Source organism: Ursus americanus, chromosome 14, assembly GCF_024610735.1.
Source record: "Ursus americanus isolate L20-20 chromosome 14, mUrsAme1.1.p, whole genome shotgun sequence".
NCBI lineage: Eukaryota > Metazoa > Chordata > Mammalia > Carnivora > Ursidae > Ursus > Ursus americanus.
In genome coordinates this window covers 45,198,690-45,219,552 of record NC_142140.1, presented here as the reverse complement: position 1 = coordinate 45,219,552, position 20,863 = coordinate 45,198,690, and the positions used below count along the sequence as shown (strand labels likewise).

Sequence of the window (20,863 nt, the reverse complement as noted above, 5' to 3'; positions counted from 1 at the left end):
GATGGTAAATTTTATGTTCTATATATTTTACCACAGTAAAAAAATAATAATAGGGGCACCTGGGATGGCTCAGTCAGTTGAGTGCCTGACTCCTGATTTTGGCTCAGGTTCTGATCTAAGGGTCCTGAGATCCAGCCCTGCGCTGGACTCTGGGCTCAGTGTGGTGTCTGCTTGAAATTCTCTCTCTCCCTCTCCCCCTGCCCCTACTCATGTTCACTCCCTGTGTGCATGCGCTCTCTAATAAATATACAAATAAATCTTAAAAAAATAAAAATAAAACACTTGCCCCTAACTATAAGAAGCTACTTTGTTCTACTTCATTTGAGATTTAAGGAAACAAGGTGAGTGAATAAATCCCATGAGTGGGAAAGATCAAAGCTGTGAGGTGGAGGGAAGGGAAGAATGAGAGGAGAGAAAGAATGACACAGGCCCAGGGTGAGGAGGACTGGCCTGCGAGGACACGAGCCTGGCTGCTGGGCAGCTGAACAGGAAGGTGGGGAGCTACAGGGGTGCGGAGGGAGCAGCTGCATGGGAAGGCAGCCCATAGGACAGGAGAGCCCTGATCAACACACAGACACACCACCGCCATTAAAAGGAGAAGAGGGCAGGAGTGCCAGGGCTCTGGCACAGACATAAGCAGACCTGAAAGCAGACGGTGGTGCCTTGGGGCACCTGCTGGGCACATCCACATGTATGCGTACTTCCAGCTCTGTCTACTGAAGGTCCTGAAAGCAGTGGCACCCCAGGGGCACTGAGAGCCCCCAGAGCCCACATCCTGGTTTCTAACATCATTCTCCACTACATGGAACCGGGGCTCCCTGGAGAAACAGGGCTGGGGCAGGAAATACACGGGAGGAGCCGGGAGCATCCCACTATGCCAAAGGAAGCAAGTGCTCAGACAATGATGTGACCGAAGGACAAAGGAGCCAGCTGGGAGGAGCTCCCAAAGGGCAAAATAAATCACGCCACTAAAAGATTATAAACCGTGAACACAGGATGCAGCCCTGACTCCACTCTGATACCAGTTCCTTATAGTAGAAGGCTAACTAGAAAACATGCAAGAAGTGCCAGAATTAGAAACTCGTCCTGCAACCACCATAATCCTCACTCAATCGGGAGAGACTCCTGGGAGGGCTTGAAAACTAGCAGGTGAGAGGTGGGGAGTAATGCGGAGTCCAGTCCCCACATGTCTCCCACAAGAGACTGAGCACGCAGGGAGAGAGTGACGCTGCAGGAAGAAACCTGCAGCCTCCACAGACCGCAATCAAGGTTGATACCATGTCAACAACATGGGGTAAGTATCACTGGTCCCGCCGACAGCACGGACCCCAAGAGAAACAAGCATCACCTCAGTGGGGTCCTGCCCCACACAAGTGCATGGCCTGGAAACATGAGGAATCATGAGGAAACAGCCGATATCCCCAAGCTGAGGGACACTCTACAAACTGCTGGCCTGCGCTCTTCAAAATGCCCATGAGACAGAGACAAACGGAGCTGCAGAATATAACACAGGAGGCTGGAACTTCTCTGCTGCAAAGGACGTTTGGGGACAACTACCAGGGTCTGAATAATATCCTTTGATAATACAGAGCGACATATTAACGTAGAAACTATACAATAAGACACATAATAGGTAGTATGATAAATTAGACAATGCCAGTGTTAATTTCCTGATTTTGAACTAGACACTGGGTATATAAGAGAATACCTTGGTTTTAGGAAATACACACTCAAGTATTCTAGGGCAAAAAGGTATGGTGTCTGCAACTAACTCCAAAATGGCTCAAAGGAAAATTTTAGGTGTACACACACACACACACACACACACACACACACACACGGCGAGAGAGGGAGGGAGGAGGATAAAGCAATGTGGTAACATAATATCACTGGGGAATGTGACTGAAGGGTATTCAAAAGAATTCTCTGTATTACTGTCGCTTTTCTTTAAATCCAAAGTATATAAAAATAAACACTTTTTAAAAATCAGAGAAAAAAAAAAAAAGCACGACTCGAGAAACATTTCCCTCCTCAGCAGAGTGGGAAAAAAGAGTCACAGCAGGGGCCTACCACAGCAAACTCATCTCTGTCCAGGTGCCCATCCTTGTCGATGTCACTGAGGTCCCAGACCTGCAAGGGAAAGAGAGCAAGGCTTACTGGGGAGGGAAGCATGTGGGCCAGAACTCAGATTCTGAGTGCTCGGTGCATAGCAGGGTTAAGACGAGGCAATAACAATGCATCTGAGAACCAGTCGCTGGGTTCTCTGAAAATCCATCAGCTGAGGAAGCATCGTCAATTCCAAGATCCTTTTTGTTATATTATGTTCATCTTCTCAAACAAATGATCATAATTATAACCATGTCCACCTTGGTTTTTTCTTTACCCTCTTACAAGGAATTCTCAGATAGAAAAAATGTTTTGGTTTCGGCACAGGTGTTGCTCCGAACACAAGCCCCCCGCCATTCGCCCTGTGCAGGGCCGTGGGTATGCGTTTACCACTGGTGGATGGTGCCACCAAGCATGCCTGGCCCACCTAGCACCTTGAGGATGAGGCAGGCAGGTCCAGGTTCCTACTTTGGGTCAAAGGCCAGGTGTCAGATTTTCTAAAGTACAATCAAAGCACCAGCTTCCTGACCCAAGTCAGCCCCACCCCCAACCAGCAGGCCAGCCTGCATCATGCAATGCTGGGCACGGCGCCAGTGCCCAGAGCTAAGCAGACACTTTAGTGTCCAAGCGTGGTGCTTCACGTGCTGGTCCCCTCTCAGGTCAATCATAAGCAACATCAGCCCAGGGACATTTCTCATGTGCAGGTCCTCCTCCCCAGCCCTGCTGCTGTCCTTGACTTGGGCCTCTCTAATACGCGACAGAGGCCACAGCCTCCAGCTGGCCTCTTTGCCTCTAACCCTTTCCCGAGGGTTACCACGGGGACTGTTCTAGAATACACTCTGAGCCTGTCCCCTAGACTGGCACATGGAGCCCTCGGTGCCCTACGCAGGTCCCTGCACTGCAGCCCAGCTTCCAGGGGCTCCACCTTGATCTCTAGGGAGCCCAAACCGTTCACAGTCCCTTCAAGCACAGAGATGCCCTTTCAGAGGCATTCTGCATCAGGCTGAATGCTTTATGCCTCTGGCTTCAATTTAGGAAGCAGAGGTTCACAAAGAGTAACTTTTCCAAAGATATGGCACTTGCTCGGGGAACTAGGACTGGAACAAGACTTTCTGGCTCCGCGCCTCTCCCCACCCAGGGCCTCTCCACCTCAGCACCACTGACAATCGGGACTGCGTCACCCTCTGTGGTGGGGCTGACCTGGGCACCGCATGGTGTTGAGCAGTGTCCCCGGCCTCCACCCACCGATGCCAACAACACCCGACTGAGGTGGGACAACCAGAACCGTCTCCAGATACTGCTGAACATCCCTGGGGGAGAAGTACCTCGTAAGAACACCAGCCCTCCCCAGCACACCTCTGCTCATGCAGTCATGAGCCTGGCCTTCCTCTCCCATCGTCAGCCACCCATCTCTTCACTCTGGAGGACACGACCCAGAAATGCCTACTCTAGGAAGCCTTCCCTGCCTGCCCTGTGCCCCCTCTGCCACTGTCCTCACCAGGCAGAACCACAATTATCAGGGAGGCAATGGGCAGTAGGGGGTCACCAGGGAAGAATGAGGACTCTGGGGACCACCTAGGGCCCCATTCCCCTCTCTATGAGACCCCGAGAAGCGTACTGGCCACTCTGAAGTCCCCCTTTTCCTCATCTAGAAAATGGAAGGGACATCATCCATAACAAGGCAGTTCCAAGTCCTGAAGGACTTCATTCATGCAAAGTGCTCTAACGGGGGTTGGCATTTAGTAAGCCCTCAATAAATATGATAAATATTATGATCTTAACCATTATTTATTTATTTGACCTCCTGGACTACATCTAATTTCATCCTCATCTTCCCGGTGCTCAGCACAAGGCCTGGCCCGGAGCAGACTCCAAACTTCCTGAATGACTAAATGGATGGCTGGTGCACAGATGCACAGACAAATGAACACAAGCACGAATGCACGGACACACAAGTGCACTGACGTGTGCATCACGGAGAGACGGGAGCACAGATGGATGGGTGCACAGTCATGAACACATGCGTGTGCGGGTAGGGATAAGTGCGTGCATGGCTGCATGGACGCGGATGGACATGTACATGCTTGAATGGGTGCACATAAGGCTCGCGTGTGCAGAAAAGGAGGGAAGGCGAGCGCAGCAGGTGAGAAGCGACCCGTGTGCCACGAGACCTGGAGCCCGGGCAGATCTGCAGCATGCGCCCCTCCCAGCCACAGTTCCCTTTCTAATGATGCACACTCCACCTCTGTCAGCCTCTCTGTCTTATTCAGGATCTGGCTCTAGAATAGGATTACATCCAGTTGTCAGGTGTTCTGCAAGGACTGCTAAATAAACGCACACAATGTGCAGGCCAGGGTCGCCCCATCCCGCTGTGATTCGAACTCATGCTCTGTGAAGACGCTTGGTCCCCATCACAGAGCTCCACCTACACCATGCCACAGCCAAGAGGGAACAAAGGGATCTGAGAGAGTCCCCTTTCTTAGTGGCCTTCTTTCAAAACAAAGTATTAAGATGGGCTCTACCTGGGTCCTATCAAATGGGTCAGAGTCCACAAAAGTCATACTCAAACAGAAACATTATTAGGTGAATCCAAGGGACAAGAATTTGCACCTTTCCCAAAAGTTCTACTAAATGTCATGAGCTAGACCCCCAGGGGTCGCCCGGGGCAGCAGGGACTATGCTCAGTCCCCTGCTCTGGGCCTGTGCCTGCCACGTCGCTGTCATCCAATCCATACAGATGACAGCATCCATCCCTTCTCAGTGCGAAGCGGGAAACTCAGCAGGGACGGCCTTGTGGAACTGGGCTTTGTGGACAGAGCAAGCACAAGGGGCCGTGATGCAAACCTCACTGGAGGGAAGACAGTCTGGACTAGAAAGCTGTATCTAAAAACCTTGTATTTAATAGGAACAAAACTAAGGGCTTTTTTTTTAAGAGAACACATAAAATTTTTTCTAAACTTGCAAATTTAAAGTACCTTTATCTGAAGCTCATAGCCAGAAAAAAGTAATTAAAAATAGAAAAGAGGGGTGCCTGGGTGGCACAGGCATCCAACTCTTGGTGTCGGCTCAGGTCTGACCAAGCCCCATGTTGGGCTCCACACTTGGTGCAGAGTCTGCTTGAGATTCTCTCTCCCCCTCTCTCTCTGCCCCTCACACTCATGGGCTCTCTTTCTCTAAAATAAATAAATAAATCTTTAAAAAAAATAGAAAAGAAGCAAAGAGTTCTAGACATACACTCCCGTACTTCTCCCCAGAAGCACACAGAGTAGGGGAAATCCCAGGTTCAAATCTCACCTCTGACTGTCTTTGGGCCCTGGGCAGCAAGTTCGCTTCTGAGGCTGCCTCCCCAGGCGTGCAATGGGCCCACACAGGCTGGAGAGCATCTGTGAGCTACATCTATGGGGCCCTAAGCCAACTTGACCATAGCAAGTTCTCCATGCGCATCGGCTCTTACAAAGGCCCCAACGGTGCATGGCCGTGTGTAAAGCCTCATACATGTGCGTGGAGAGCAAGCTTGGGGCGGATGGAAGTCAGCAGCAGCGCAGGATGTGAGAGAACCACTTACCCGGCCCAGGACATCAAGAGGCAGCTTTGAGTTCATGAGGACTGGCTTGACTTTGTCTCCAGAGAGCAAACCATTGATGGGTAAGAGGCTTTCAAAAATTCCGTCGAATTTTGCCTTTTCTTCTACCTAGTTGGAAAAAATAGCCTGAGTGAGTAAAAAAAGGGTACCTGTGGGAGAGTCCAAAATGAGCTCTGACCTGAAGCTGAATGAAAACAGGCAAGGACCTGCCACTGGCCTCCCTAAAAGCACAGGATGTCTTACAGCAGTTTCAGAGTGAACATCTGACCTGAAGGAAAGAGCTCCCTGGCAACTATGAACCTGGCAGCTATGAACCTGGCAGCCAAGGTCAATGGGAGACAGGACCTGGCCGTGGGCCTTGCTCTCCACCACAGGGGCTGCCTGGGAGACAAAGATCGCTCCTACCTCCCTCCTAGGAGCGAGCTAGGACGAGAAAGATGCAAGTGTGAATGGGTTTTCGTTAAGACTAACATCTAAATCTGGATATCAACCTACGGAACTAAAAGAGCTCAAGAACCAAAAATAAAAATAAACCAAAGACTTAAGCAACCAATTATCAAAATCAACTTTAAGAACAGGAAGTCCTCTCAGAGTAAAAAAATAAACAATAAAAGCTCCCCATGAACAGAGAGGTCTGAACAGGACCTACAACGCAGAGTAGCAGCTACAGCCACTGTGAAATGTGAAATGCGGCTGGCGTGTAAAAGGGGCCGTCGGTGAGGCGGGTCTGCACAGGGGCAGTCTGCCCTCCTCTGGAAACGAAACGCACAGTGACTGGACCCAGGGGGTGGCAGATCCCTCACCACCTGCTCTGCCCACGACCTGGAGCCACAGGGAGCACTAAGAAACCCTCACAAGCGTCCGTCGACAGAATGGATAACCAAAATGTGGGGCATCCACACAATGGAATATTCTTCAGCCTCAAAAACAGGAGATTTGGACCCAGGCTACAACACGGATGAACCCTGAGGACCTCATGCTGATTGAAATAAGCCAGACACCGAAGGTCAGGTATTGTATGATTCCACTTCTATGAGGTCCCTTGAGGAGTCATATTCTCAGGGACAAGTAGACTGGTGGGCGCCAGGGGCTGGGGCAGGGAGGGGAGGGGGGTGTTAGTGTTTAATGGAGACAGAGTTTCAGTCTGGAGCAATGAGAAAGTTCTAGAGATGGACGGTGGAGATGGCTGCACAACAGTGTGAATGTACCTAACGCTACTGAACTGTATGCTTAAAAATGGTCAAGATGAACCATGAGAGACTGTGGACTCTGGGAAACAAACTGAGGGCTTCAGAGGGGAGGGGGGTGGGTAATGGGATAGGCCGGTGATGGGTAGTAAGGAGGGCACGTATTGCATGGAGCACTGGGTGTTATACGCAAGTAATGAATCATGGAACATTACATCAAAAACTAGGGATGTACTGTATGGTGACTAATATAATAAAAAATTATTATTAAAAAAAAATGGTCAAGATGGGTGGCTCAGTCGGATGAGTGTCTGACTCTCGGTTTTGGCTTAGGTCATGATCTCAGGGTTGAGTGATCAAGCCCTGCGTTGGGCTCCCTGCTCAACACAGTGTCTGCTTGAAATTCTCTCTCCCCTGCCCCTCCCCTCTATGCGTGTGTACATCCGTATGTGTGTGCGCGGGCATACGCGCATTTTCTCAAAAATAAATAAATATTTTTTAAAAATGGTCAAGATGGTGAACTTCATGTCACATATACTTTACCACAATTAAAAAGAAAACAGAAAGGAGAGCGCATGCAGACACCGTACGCATGAGGCAGTGGAAGCGTGGAGAAGGTGAGCGCCGTGTGTCCCCCTTGAGTGTCTGGAATTCCGCCCACCGGCTCGCTGCTTTGAGAAACCCAGCAGCTCTCCCAACGGAAAGAACATTTGGCACTTCAGCTTTGTCAACGTTTCTCTGACGGAAACGGCTGACTTTCTCTTGAAGAGAGTCTACCCCCATCACAGCACCAAGCCTGCCCAGCCTCCCGTGAGAGGCCCCGCAGCCTCCTCCAGCGCCAGCCCGTCTCATGAGGTCCCAACACAGCCCTGCCAGAAAGGGACGGGAACGGTTCAAGGAATACAAGCTCTCTGGCATCGTTTTCCAACAAAGCAGCTCTTTTTCGAAGTAGGTGCCGTGCAACTGGACTACCAAGAAGGAACTCCTCTGGTACTGTGACTGCCGCCGGCCAAGCGCTCAGCCGCTTCCAGAGGGGACTCTGCCATTCCTGGATCACGTGAGGTCTCCTCCTGCCCCGTCCCTGCACAAACCTCCCCTTCTCCAAACCCTTCCAAGGATGGAACAGAAAAACCGTGTAAAAACAGGACAAATGTACTTGAGGTGGGGCGGGGGGAGGGGTTCTTTATTTTATAGCAAAACTGTTATTAATGTCAGTACTTAAGCCAAATAAATGTGAGAAAATGTGACAATCTCCTTACAACTGAGGAGTGAGGAGGTCTCAGTATCTGGGGGACCATCTCCATGTCCCACACTCATTTCCTTTAGCACTAACTCTGACCCTATGAGAGGTTACCACTCGTGTCTTTCTTTGCTGCTTCTAGAAAGACTTGGGACATGGAGACCGTCCCCCCAGGTACAGAGAGAAGCTTTTCAAAAAGCAATGAGAGCATCAGAAAGGAATAACAACGGTCTAGAAATAAAAGCGAGAGCTACAGACGCAACTTGGAGCTCCTCACACTTGCAAGTTCTCACAACTGCCCCTTCTATCCTGATTAACCAACCCAGGCAGGAAAAACCACAGAACGCGACCCAGAAATGCAAAATATAACTGTAAAATTTTAAGAATCCATTGCCTGAAACTCAGCTAACTGCCTTAGCAGGGCAACGCCCAAAAAGGTCACGGCCATTTCAAAAGATTTTAATCTGAAAGAGTGTCTTGGTTAAATTCTGTGGCAAACTCACTCTGAAACAGAATAGATACAATCATCCCATGCAACGTTTTGAACACCATAAATGGCTAAAACAACTGCACATGAAGGACGGGTGAGGGGCGCCGCCGGGGGTCACTTACCCTCACAGCCCAATGGGCCTCTGCGGATGGCGGTGCGACCATGAGAGGGCTGCTGGTGTCGTGCTATAAAGGAAGAGAAACAGTCTGCTGTGGCTGGCACGGAATTCAACTACAGAGGATGTTGTGTGTGCAAAGGACACACATTTCAAAGTGCTTTCAAAATGGGGAAAGACCTCAAGTAGTTAAACACAGAATTACTATAAGCCCCAGCAATTCCACTCTGAGGTACAGACCCAAGAGACCTAAAACAGGTGTGCAAACAAATCCCAGAATATGAATTGTCATGTCTACCAACAAAGGAATGGATGGACCACGGAATGCGATGTGACTCAGCAATGAAAAGGAACCGAGCACTGATATCCTCTACAGAGCAAATGATCCCTGGAAATATGATGCTGAGTGAAAGCAGCCAGATCTATGATTCCATAAAATGCCCACAACAGGCAAATCCATGCACACAGAGAGATGAACGGCTGCCACAGGCTGGGGGAGGGGAATCCCATGAGTGATTAGTTAGTGGGTAAAGGGTTTCTTTTTGGGTTGATGAACACCTTCTGGAACTGGGGGGGGGGCGGGTTGTACAATACTGTGAATGTACTAAATGTCACTAAGTTGTTCACTTTAAAATGGTGAGTTTAGGTTGTATGAATTCCACCTTGATTAAAAAAAGAGAGAGAGAGAAAACACAGATCAACAGATGATATTAGAAGAGCACAAAGAACTCCAGGATTTTGACACTTACGAATTTAGGTGGCGGCATGTTCAAATTCAGATTGCTCAACGTAACTTCGTGGCCGCTCTGTGCACAGGCCACTAGTCTCAGTGCAACATAGAAACCCTGCAAATCCAAAAAAGAGGGAGGTATAAACACTAGCCGGCTGGCCATGACAGGAGGAAAACTGTCTGCAGCCACGGGCTTTGGGAGAGAGGGACTTCACTTCACTGCAACAATGAAGACTCAATGTGCAAAAGTCACTTAAAGTGTCAAGCTGAACAGATCTCCCCCTGGGAGCACCGTTTAAATGAATATGCCAAGTGGACTCAGTCCATTGCACTCTGGACACTGCTAAATTTCACATAAATGTATTTTTTATACCTTTATTATTTTTTAAGAAAGCTTTATGCCCAACATGGGGCTTGAACTCATGACCCTGAGATCGAGTCACAAGCTCTACTGGCTGAGCCAGCCAGGCGCCCTCAAATAAATGTATTTTAAGCAACGATGAGCTCCCAACATTTAGGAATGTGCTAAATTAGATAAGTAGCAGCCTAGAGTTTAAGATTATAAATAAATGATGATTCAAATATGTGTTGACTTTTTAAAAAGGGTTTGAAATAGACATAGTTGTTTGGGAACCAACACTCACGATTCACTGTGATCCCCTCGGCCTTGCTGAAGATAGTCTCTCCCACTCGCCCCCCATGGTGAGGTGAGATCCACATTAAAAGACCTGAACTAGGCCATCAGGGGCCTTTGCTCCTCCCAACCCTTCTCCTAACCAAGAGCCGGCCATGCCACAGGCTTAGTGGACTCACACAGCATCATCTAATTTTTTTTAATTGATCAAATAGCCTGAGAACATGAACTGTTTTAAAGCTATAAACACAATTACAGTTTTAAAAACATCCTCAAAGAGATAAGCGCTAGATCAGCCTTTCTCAGACTGATGTCCACAGAATGCCCGTGTGGAATGTACAGAAAAGGAGATGTGAGAAAGCTTCCAGGAGCTGCAATACACAAAGTTAACAGGTTTCTCGTCCACAAGGATCCTCAGAATCTTTCAACATGCAGACGTACAGTGTGAATCTCAAGGAAGGGAAAGGATAGTGCTTTCCCAATGGATCAGATCATGGACACTAGGACACCAGGAATGACATTCCTTGGGATACAGTTTGGGGGAAAACTGAACTAAATTAAAATACGACCATTTAAAATCATTTGTAAGTACTATAGATTTCCATTTACAGAACATTCTCAAAATGACAAAATCATGCTAGAGAAGGAACCAGTGGGTTGCCAGGGGTTAGGGTGTGATTACCGCTGGGCAACACGAGAGAGATTCTTTTGGGGGCCAGGCAGTTCTGTGTCCCGACTCTGGTGATCATTACATGAATCTGTGCAAGTGATAAAATTACACAGAACTATACACACCACCACCACCACCCCCCGCCCAAAAAAGTCCACGTAAAACCGGCCAGCTCCAAGCAAGGCCTCTAGTTTAGCACCACGCTGGCCTCTGAGCATCATGCTATGGTGACGTCAGTAAGCAGCTCTCGCTATGGGGAGCTGAGGAAGGATACACCGGAACTCTCTGAACTGTTTTTGCAACTTCCATGAGTCTTAAGTTATTTCAAAATAGATCAGTTTGAAAACATTTTCATCACTTGTAAGCACACAAAATACTAAAAGATACACTAACTATGAAAGATGCTCCAAGTGTTCAAAAGACCTTTATTTCAAAATGAAACCTTCCCGTGTTTATAGTCTGATAGCCGCACTCATGCCTAGTAATACTTCTCCGTGGTGGTAACAAGGAAGGAAGTGCAGAGGCGACCCAGCCTGCGGGGCTCTGGCCCAAGTCCCTCCACTTGCTCTGTGTGTATGTGTATATACATGTATATATACCTGTTTGTCCAAGAACCCTTTACCTTCTGGGTCGGCCAAGTCCCATATCTGCGGAAACACAAAAATGCTCATGAGTGCAACTGCCTATCACTGCCCATTTATTCACAGAACAGGAGCCACTGCCAGCACGGTGTGGGCCTTACGCGTCGGCTGGCGTGGCCGTTCCTGAGCTGTGGGTGAGGCGGCAAACTTGGAACAGGTGAATGACCTGCTGCCCATGGCCACACAGCTGGTCAGTGGCAGAGTCTCGAGAACCCCCAGGTCTAGTTGGCTCCAAAGCCAAAATGAACCCATAAGCTGTCAAGATCCCAAAAGGCCTCAGGCCTCTTGTCAGCTGCCCAAGCAGTAAGTGGAACATCCACCAGTTACAGCCCAAGAGGCTCCCAGTGGCCAGCCCACTCCCCAGGAGGCATAGCCCCTAGAAGAAGGGTCTGGTCTTCAGCGGCCAGGGCAGCCCTGAGGGTGGCCTCAGAAGAGAGGTCACTATCTGTCGTCACATACCTTCCCAAGGATAATGTCTGAGAGCCCGGACTTCTTTAGAAAAAGCGCAGCTTCACTCGCCCCGACTCGCCCTGTGTATGCCGGGTCAACCTAGAATGGGGGAACAACTCTTGAGACAAGGCCTCAGCAAATAGACAGCAGATAATGCAGCCCACAGCGCACTGGCTACCGGCTGATCACTTGGAGGACAGAAAGGGACTAAACTGGCTTCTACTCGGGTGTGCGCCTCCCGAGACACGCCCTCTCTAAGTCAATCCAAAAAGACACCAGTGAAACTTACCTGCTTGTAATAAGATTCATATAATGGATTTCCAGTGGGAATCTGTAAATGAAAACCACAGACACTGGTCAAAAGTTGACACACCCCACCCCACCCCCCAAAAAAAGTCATCTTCTCAAAGCGTCATTACCAAAATGTACAACAGGGAAAATCAGAATGTGTGCACTTTAAGCGTCCTCTCTACAGACACTGCAGCTTGTTTTTAGACACAGATCTCACATACTTACTCAGTCTGGGAAGAAGAAACGCTAATGCTCTTTCACAAGTCCTCATTCCTACACAAACAACTTGGTACTCAGGAAGCAGCAGCCGAGGTGACTTCTATTCACCGAATGCAGGGATTTCAACGTGTCCAGGAGCTCAGAGGGAAAAGACACCCTATCCTCTGAGACTGTTTTCTGGTTCCAGAATCCAAACAGGAGTTTCTGTATGCCATCACGAATCACCAGACACGCAAGCTTTAGACTGATTTCCCTGCCCCAGATCTCATCCCCACCCAACCCGTCCTCAGCCAGCCACCAAGGGATACACACTGACTGGCCCCCGCTGGGAGAGAGCTGGCCAGTGACCACTCCTACTGCAACAGGCAGGAAGTCCAAAGTCCTCAGCTCGGCACAGAAGACACTCCACATTCCAACCATCAGATCCCCAAGACATTATTGTTTGGAGGTGACCACCGGCCCTAGGGTCATGTGATTCACTCAAGCCATGTCTGGATCTGGCGGCCCAGCCCTCACACTTTGCACTGTGTCCACAGCTTCTCTTCCCGACCTCAGTGAGCCGTCCCCCAGGGGAGGTGTCAGCTGGGGAAGGAATTAAGCAGCCACTACAATATCAGCTATAAAGGCTTACACATGTTGGTGTTTTGCCACGTGAAAGGAAACATTCCACAAGACTGCCACTGACTTAGTGAGCAAAGTGAAGAATACACAATTACACTTAATCGTACAGAAGAATGGGCACGGGAACCACTAAAGGCAAGGAGGATGGGGAAAGCGAGAACTGAATAAAAGGTGGGAGTACCGTGTTTATTTTAAAAGTCTTTGAATGCTGTCTTGTGATTTTTCATAATGAATAAAACTGGCGGAGATGGGTTCTTTCCAGTTACAATCACTGGATGTGAACCAGCCCAACACTTGCATATTGCTGTGGCATGAAGACTTGCTTCAGGTTAAAAATAATGCTGAGATTACGGTCAGCTTCTCTGGGGGATGCCAACACCTGCGAGCATATAAAGAAGCGAAAGTACAGAGAACACCACAGAGACAGAACGAAAATAGAAGGAAAAGAGCATGAAGACCTGAAAGGGGAGAGAAGAAAGTCAAAACAAAAAGAAAGGGGGAGATCTTGAAAAAGCAGAGAAAACTAAACACAGAGCAACATGAAAAGGAAAGCAAGGCTGTATGACAAAGGAGCCACGGCTTGAGAAAGAAAAGGGGACGACACACAGGAGAAGGATCGAGAGGTAAGTACACAGCTACAGTGGTTCTCTGGCTGGCTGCTTCCTCTGGCCTGGTGCGCTGGCCCGACAAGAGTCACTGCGGTGGGGGGGGGGTGTCTGTCACTCTCAGCTCCTTCAGACCTTAGACCGCAGTGCCCACCATCACACCTCATGTCACCTCCCAGGTTTAAAACTCTGGGATGTTTCCACAGCACATATCGTCAGAGGAGGAAGGCAGACAGAGGAAGCCAAGTCAGGCAGGCTGTTTGTCAAGGTGACAGTGACCGGGTCCAGACAGCACATGGCCTGCCACTAGCTCAAAGGAATGGAGTGCACAAGCCCCAGAGGCCTCCACCTTGATGGCAAAGGTCCCCTTCCCACCAACAAATCAGAGAGGCTCACATCTGAAAGACATTTCCAGTGGGATTTTTTTTAAGATCTCAGGGTAGGCAAGAAAAGAGGTTTCCAAGCTGGTATAATTCCAGTGAAAAAAGGGTATTTGGGGCATACGGAGTTAACAACTGTTTCAAACTTCCCAAATGCTTCTGAGCTATCAGATCCATCATCAAGAACAACAAGACTCTGAATAAATCTGGAAAAGCCTCCAAAGCACCACAGCCAAAGCTCCAACAGTCTGTGCTAAAGGCTCATCCCCCAGATGGCCTGTGGCCAACTTTCAACCCCACACGATCTACAAGTGACCGGAAACCACATGAGTGTGCCTCAACTATTCCTCTCTATGGGAATCAACTTAGTCAAGCTGGGACAAGGATCACAGTTAGACGCTTCAATGTGATTACTCCTACTTCAGCTACTGCAAAAGCAGAAGGGGGGAAAGGGGAAAACATTAGATCTAGTTGGCACTTCCTCTGACCACCCCGCCTCATCCCAGGGATGGTGGAGGCAGGTCTGCAAGCTGCCCAATGTGCCACTGAAACAGAGCTGAAGACACCTGCTGACAAGTGACACCTCAAATACCCCAATGACAGGCAGCCTATGTGGCCAGCTCCTGGGCAGAGACCACCGTCACAACCAGCTCACTGGTTGGTGCCCGCAGCAGCTCCCAGAGGGAGTGTTACAGCTGCTGGGACAGAGCACGCTGAGAGCGGATACTGGAGCTGTTCACTTCTGTCTGACCCCAAAGCGAGCCCAGGGCCAAGCCTGGGGCACAGGCAGAAAAGGGACGGGCCAGGGAATGACGCTTTCAATATAAGAAAGCTGCAGAGAGTAAGAGGATGCAGAGAGCTGGCCGAGGTCTTTGAAAATGGAAACAGGATGGAGCCAGCCGAGGATGTGATCTCCTTCGCCAGCCCACTCTGCGAAGGAGCCATCTTCAACTTGCAGGGACTGATTATAGATGAGGATCAATCGTAACTTTCAATTTGACCATTCAGTTGCTCATCGTATCTCAAAATACTTAGAGATAACGTGAAAAGTTCCTGTGGCCTCTTCGCTCTGTCCTCCAGCCTAGATGCAATTTACAAGCGGGGGTGATAGGGAAGGGGAGTGTACCGAGAACAAGTTCACAGCCTTCTGTTGGGAGGGCTTTAAAACACCATAGTTCATGTGAGCACATGCAATTTTAACACTGGAGAAAAGCAGCTTGAGATGAAGAACACAGCAGAACCACTTTGGAGGGGAAATCCTTTGAAGATCGGGGTTCTAGCCACTCCAAAACCTCTTAGGATTGAGCCCATCCAGCTCTGATCCCCGCTTTTGTCCAGAGGCAGGACCCTTCCTAAATCTTTATGCCTGAAACCAGGAGAATTCCCACTCTTCTGGGAAAAGATGCGCTTTCACGCCAAACAAAGCAATGAGTGCCAGACTTGCTCATTTCAAAATGGCATTTTTTAAAGCAAACCAGCTTTTAAGACTTTTGGAAAAAAGTTTAATTCCTTGTTCTGATAAATAGGAGGTCACATTTATGGAGCACTCACTGTTTCCTATCCCGTACCTCATTTAATCCTCCAACAACACTGTGGCACAGGTATACTGTTAGCCCCAATTTACAAGTGCTCAGACTGACAGTACAGAGCCAATGAGTGACAGCGCCAGAGGAGCACCCAGGTCATGTGGTCCTAACCAACTCTGCACGCTGCAAAAATAGCCCAGGCATGCCAGAGCTGGGCACCGGGTCACAGCACAGACTCCCATGTGTGGTAGCCCTGGGAAAATGCATGCACATGATCATGTGATGGTGCATTTTATTCAACCCAAGAGGTCAGAATACAAGACTCAACCCGAGTACATAAACTGTCTTGAAAACCACTACAGCATGTCATTTCCCCCAGAAAACCAACACCCTATAACAGCTGTAATTTTCTTTTCTTTTTTTATTGTCATATATCTTTTTTTTTAATTCCAGTGTAGTCAGCACACAGTGTCATATTAGTTTCAGGTGCACAATAACAGCAATTCCACACTTCTGTAGATTACTCAGTGTTTATCAAGATAACTATTCTTTAATCCCCTCTGCCTGTTTCCCCCATCCCCACCCACCTCCCCTCTGGTAACCATCTGTTTGTTCTCTGTAGTTAAGAGTCTGTTTTTTGGGTTGTCTCTTTTTTCCTTTGTTCATTGTTTTATTTCTTAAATTCCACATATGAGTGAAATCATGTGGTATTTGTCTTTGTCTGACTGGCTTATTTCACTTAGCATAATACCCTCTAGTTCCATCCACGTCGTTGCAAATGGCAAGATTTCAGTCTTCCTTCTGGCTAATAGTCCACTACATATATATACTGCCTCTTCTTTATCCATTCATATATTGATGGACAATTGGGCTGTTTCCACAGTTTGGCTCTTGCAAGTGATGCTGCAATGAACATAGGGGTGCATATATCCCTTCAAGTTAGTATTTTCGTACTCTTTGGGTAAATACTCAGTGGTGCGATTACTAGATTGTAGGGGAGTTCTACTTTAAATTTTTTGAGGAACCTCCATACTGTTTTCCAGAGTGGCTGTACCAGCTTGCATTCCCACCAACAGTGCATGAGGGCTCCTCTTTCTTCACATCCTCACCAACACTTGTTGTTTCTTGTGTTTTTGATTTTAGCCATTCTGACAGGTGTGAGGTGATATGTGATTGTGGTTTTGATTTGTATTTCCCTGATGATGAGTGATATTGGAAGAACAAATATTGCTAAAATATGTATACCACCCCCAGGCAATCTACATATTTAATGCAATCCCTATCAAAATACCAACAGGATTTTTCACAGAACTAGAACAAACAATCCTACAATTAGTATGGAACCACAGAAGACCCTGAACAGCCAAAGCAATCCTGAAAAAGAAAAGCAAAACTGGAGGTATCACAATTTGAGACTTCAAGTTACATGACAAAACTGTAGCAATCAAAACAGTATGGTGCTGGCACAAGATATAATGCACAGATAGATCAATGGAAACAGAATAGAAAGTCCAGAAATAAACCCACAATTATATGGTCAATTAATCTTCAACAAAGCAGGAAAGAATATCAATAGGGAAAAGACATTATCTTTAACAAAAGGTGTTGGGAAAACTGGACAGCAACATGCAGAAATGAAATTGGACCACTTTCTTATACCATACACAAAAATAAACTCAAAATGGATTAAGGACCCAAATGGGAGACCTAAAACCGTAAAGATCATAGAAGAGAGCACAGGCAGTAATTTCTCTGACACCAGTCATAGCAGCATTCTTCTAGACAGAGTCTCCTGAGGCAAGGGAAATAAAAGCAAAAATAAATTATTCGGACTCCATCAAAATAAAAGGCTTCTGGGGAGCCTGGGTGGCTCCGTCAGTTAAGCATCTGCCTTCGGCTCAGGTCATGATCCAGGGTCCTGGGATGGAGCCCCACATTGGGCTCCCTGCTCAGCGGGGAGCCTGCTTCTCCTTCTCCCTCTGCCTGCCGCTCCCCCTGCTTGTGTGCGCGCTCTCTCTCTCAAATAAATAAAATCTTAAAAAAAATAAAAATGAATAAAAGGATCTTTGAAAAAAAATAAATAAAAGTCTTCTGCACGGCAAAGGAATCAGCCAACAAAACTAAAAGATAACCTACTGAATGGGAGAAGATATTTACAAATGACATATCTGATAAAGGGTTAGTATCCAAAATATATAAAGAACTTATACAACTCAACACCAAAGAACCAAATAATCCAATTAAAAAATGGGCAGAAGATCTGAATAGACATTTCTCCAAAGAAGACATCCAGATGGCCAACAGACCCGTGAAAAGATGCTCAACATCACTCATCATCAGGGATATGCAAATGGTGTATTTTCAATCAAGTTGCCAAGTTTTGCAGGAATTAGGCAAGTAACACCCAAAGACAGCCCAGTCTGTGTTTCTACTTGGAAAACCAAATGCTGACACAAAAATGCAGCCCATGGAGCACGTGGCTGGCTCAGTCAGAGAAGCATGCAACTCTCAATCTCAGGGTCGTGACTTCAAGCCCCACACTGGGTGTAGAGATGACTTAAATAAATAAAACTTAAAATAATAAAACCGCAGCCCAAAGAAGTGCTCACTTGACAGTCCTTACGTTTCTGCCTTCCACTCAGCGCTGGCTGCCCTCACTGCTTGCAAAGTCATTATCTTGGCTATGTGCGCAGTCATATTCTGCAGCTGAGGAAACTGGGATTTAGCTCGGCAACATTCAAAAACATCAGAGAACACTAGGGCGTCCCTAACCTCCCAGCAACTGAGAGCTCTCTCCAACTGCCCCATAAGAGGTTTCTAAACCAGAGCTAAGGTAAACCTTGCTGAGAGAAGGAGAACACTGATGTGAGAGACAGCTCTTATAAATCGCAAGAAAAAAAGATACCCTAGTTTTAAAATAAACAAAGTATAAGATAAAAGCGATTCAGAAAGAAAAGACACAGAAAAGTTGGGGGAAATGTTCAATTTCCATACTGCAAAATAGAGGGAAGCACCAGCATTTGCTATCAGGCTGGCAGAGTCGGCAAGGGGGGAACGAGCATCCTGGGTCCTGTGGGTGGGAAGACGATCAACTGGCTTTCCTGCAGGGCGATGCAGCACGCGCAGTTAACATGTACAGCCCCGATGCGCAGGTTTCACTTGATTCCTACCAAACTCCAGCAAGATTTTTTGTAGATAAAAATAAGATTATTCTAAAATGTATAGAGACAGGCAAAGGAACCAAAATAGCTAAAACAATTTTGAAGAAGAAAAAAAAAATTGGGAGGAATCAGTCTACCTGATTTCAAGTCTCGCTGTAAGGCATCATGGCAGTGATGAAGGGTAGACACACAGAGCCATGGAACACAACGGAGAGCCCAGAAACAGAGCCACATGGGTGTGGCCGACCGACTACTGACAGAGGTGCAGGGCCATTCATGGGGAAAGAGGCCTGCCTGGCATACGGTGCTGAAGCAACTGGACATTTAGAGGAAGAAAATGAGCCTCAATCTAAGTCTCACACTTTCTACAAAAATTCACTCCAAATGGGTCACAGGCTTAAATGGAAAAACTTAAATGGAAAAACGGAATATTCAGGATCAAGGGCTGGGCAAAGAGTTCTTAGACTTGATACCAAAAGCCTGACTCATACAAGGAAAAACTGAGAAACTGGACCTCATCAAAATTAAAAATGTTTATTCTGTGAAGGACCTCATCAAAATTAAAAATGTTTATTCTGTGAAAGACCATGGTAAGATGATGACGAGCCAAGTCACAGAAATATTTGCAAATCACAGATCTGACAAAGGATTAGTATCTGAAATATATAAAGAACTCTCAAAATTCAGTGGCACAAAAGCAAACGATAGGGGAGCGGGGTGGTGCCTGGCTGGTGCAGTGGGTGCAGCATGCGACTCAGTCTTGGGGTGGTGAGTTCAAGCCCCACGTTGGGTGTAGAGTTTGCTTAAAAAAAGGGGGGGGCAAATGATCAAATGAGAATACAGACCAAAGAGATGAAGAGACATTTCACCCAAGGGGACACACAGAGGGCAAGTAAGCCCATGAAAAGATGGTCAGCATAGGTTAGTCATTAGGGAAATGCAAATCAGAACCACAGGGAGATGGCACCACACACCTATCAAAATGGCGAAAATAACAATGACACCAGTGAGCACGCAGAGAAGCTGGATCACTCACAGGTGGACAGTGGGAAGGTAAAAATGTACAGCTACTCTGGAAAACAGTTCAGCAGTATCTTAAAAAGAACTAAGCCTGTGACTGATAACAAGACCCAGTGACTGTCCTGGGCATTCATCCAGAGAAATGAAGACTTGGGTTCACATAACAACCTGTACTCAGATGTTTAGTGAAGGCTGATTCATAGCTGCCCCAAACTGGACACACACCAGATGTCCTTTGATGGGGGACTGGTTAAATGAACTGTGACACCCCCCCCCACCCCACACTGTGGAATACCACTTGGCAATGAAAAATGCCAAGGAATGAACTACTGACATGCACAACAACCCAGAAGAATCTCCAGGGGATTATGCTAAGTAAAAAAGGCCAATCTCCAAAGGTTATGTGCTGAATGATTCCATTATATAACATCACTAAAATGCTGAACTTCTGGAAATGAACAGATTAGTGGGTGCCAGAGGTGAAGGAAGGCATGGGAGTGGCTAAAAGGGCCAAAGGGAGGGATCCCTGTGTGGGATGGAACCTGTCTTATCTGACTGCAGCAATGTCAAAGTTTTGGTTGTGGGGGCGCCTGGGTAGCTCGGTCGTTAAGCATCTGCCTTTGGCTCAGGGCATGATCCCGGAGTCCTGGGATCGAGCCCCACATCGGGCTCCTCCGCTGGGAGCCTGCTTCTTCCTCTCTCCCACTCCCCCTGCTTGTGTTCCCTCTCTCTGTCAAATAAATAAGTAAAATCTTAAAAAAAAAAAAAAGTTTTGGTTGTGATGGTTGGTGTACTACAGATTTGTAAAGTGTTACCACAGCAGGAAACGGAGTGAAGAATACACAGGATCACTCTGCATTATTTTTCTCAAGTGCGTGTAAATCTATAATTATCTCAAAATAAATTTTAAAAAGAGTGAGAGAGAACGGAGACCTCACAATCAAGTAACAAGGTGACATTCTGAGACAATCAGGCAAATATGAATACAGACTGGCTATCAATGGGGTAATACTAAGGTATGATCAAGTGTGTAAGGGGTTGATGTGGCACTGTGGTTATGTAAAGATAAATGGTCTTCTTGTCAGAGATGCAAATTGAAATAAGATTTCTGAGATTTATTCTTTTTTAAGATTTATTTATTTATTTTGAGAGAGAGAGAGAGCAGCAAGAGCATGGGGGAAAGGGACAGAGGGA

General features: G+C 47.3%; 1 protein-coding gene across 10 annotated transcripts in view; it reads right to left on the bottom strand.

The window, feature by feature from the left end:
- The window catches only part of EPS15L1 (epidermal growth factor receptor pathway substrate 15 like 1), a 94,562-nt gene that overhangs the window by 59,329 nt on the left and 14,370 nt on the right, over positions 1–20,863 (bottom strand). For 9 of the 10 annotated variants that reach the window (XM_045778838.2, XM_045778840.2, XM_045778845.2 and 6 more), the window contains exons 2-8: positions 12,136–12,177; positions 11,856–11,945; positions 11,355–11,402; positions 9,471–9,566; positions 8,729–8,791; positions 5,672–5,797; positions 2,071–2,130 (exon numbers count right to left, since the gene is read on the bottom strand). In XM_045778838.2, the coding sequence (XP_045634794.2) occupies positions 2,071–2,130; positions 5,672–5,797; positions 8,729–8,791; positions 9,471–9,566; positions 11,355–11,402; positions 11,856–11,945; positions 12,136–12,177 (525 nt within the window). Of the gene's footprint in view, positions 1–2,070; positions 2,131–5,671; positions 5,798–8,728; positions 8,792–9,470; positions 9,567–11,354; positions 11,403–11,855; positions 11,946–12,135; positions 12,178–12,362; positions 16,047–20,863 lie in introns of those variants that run through there. The other variant, XM_045778842.2, reaches the window with a different exon arrangement.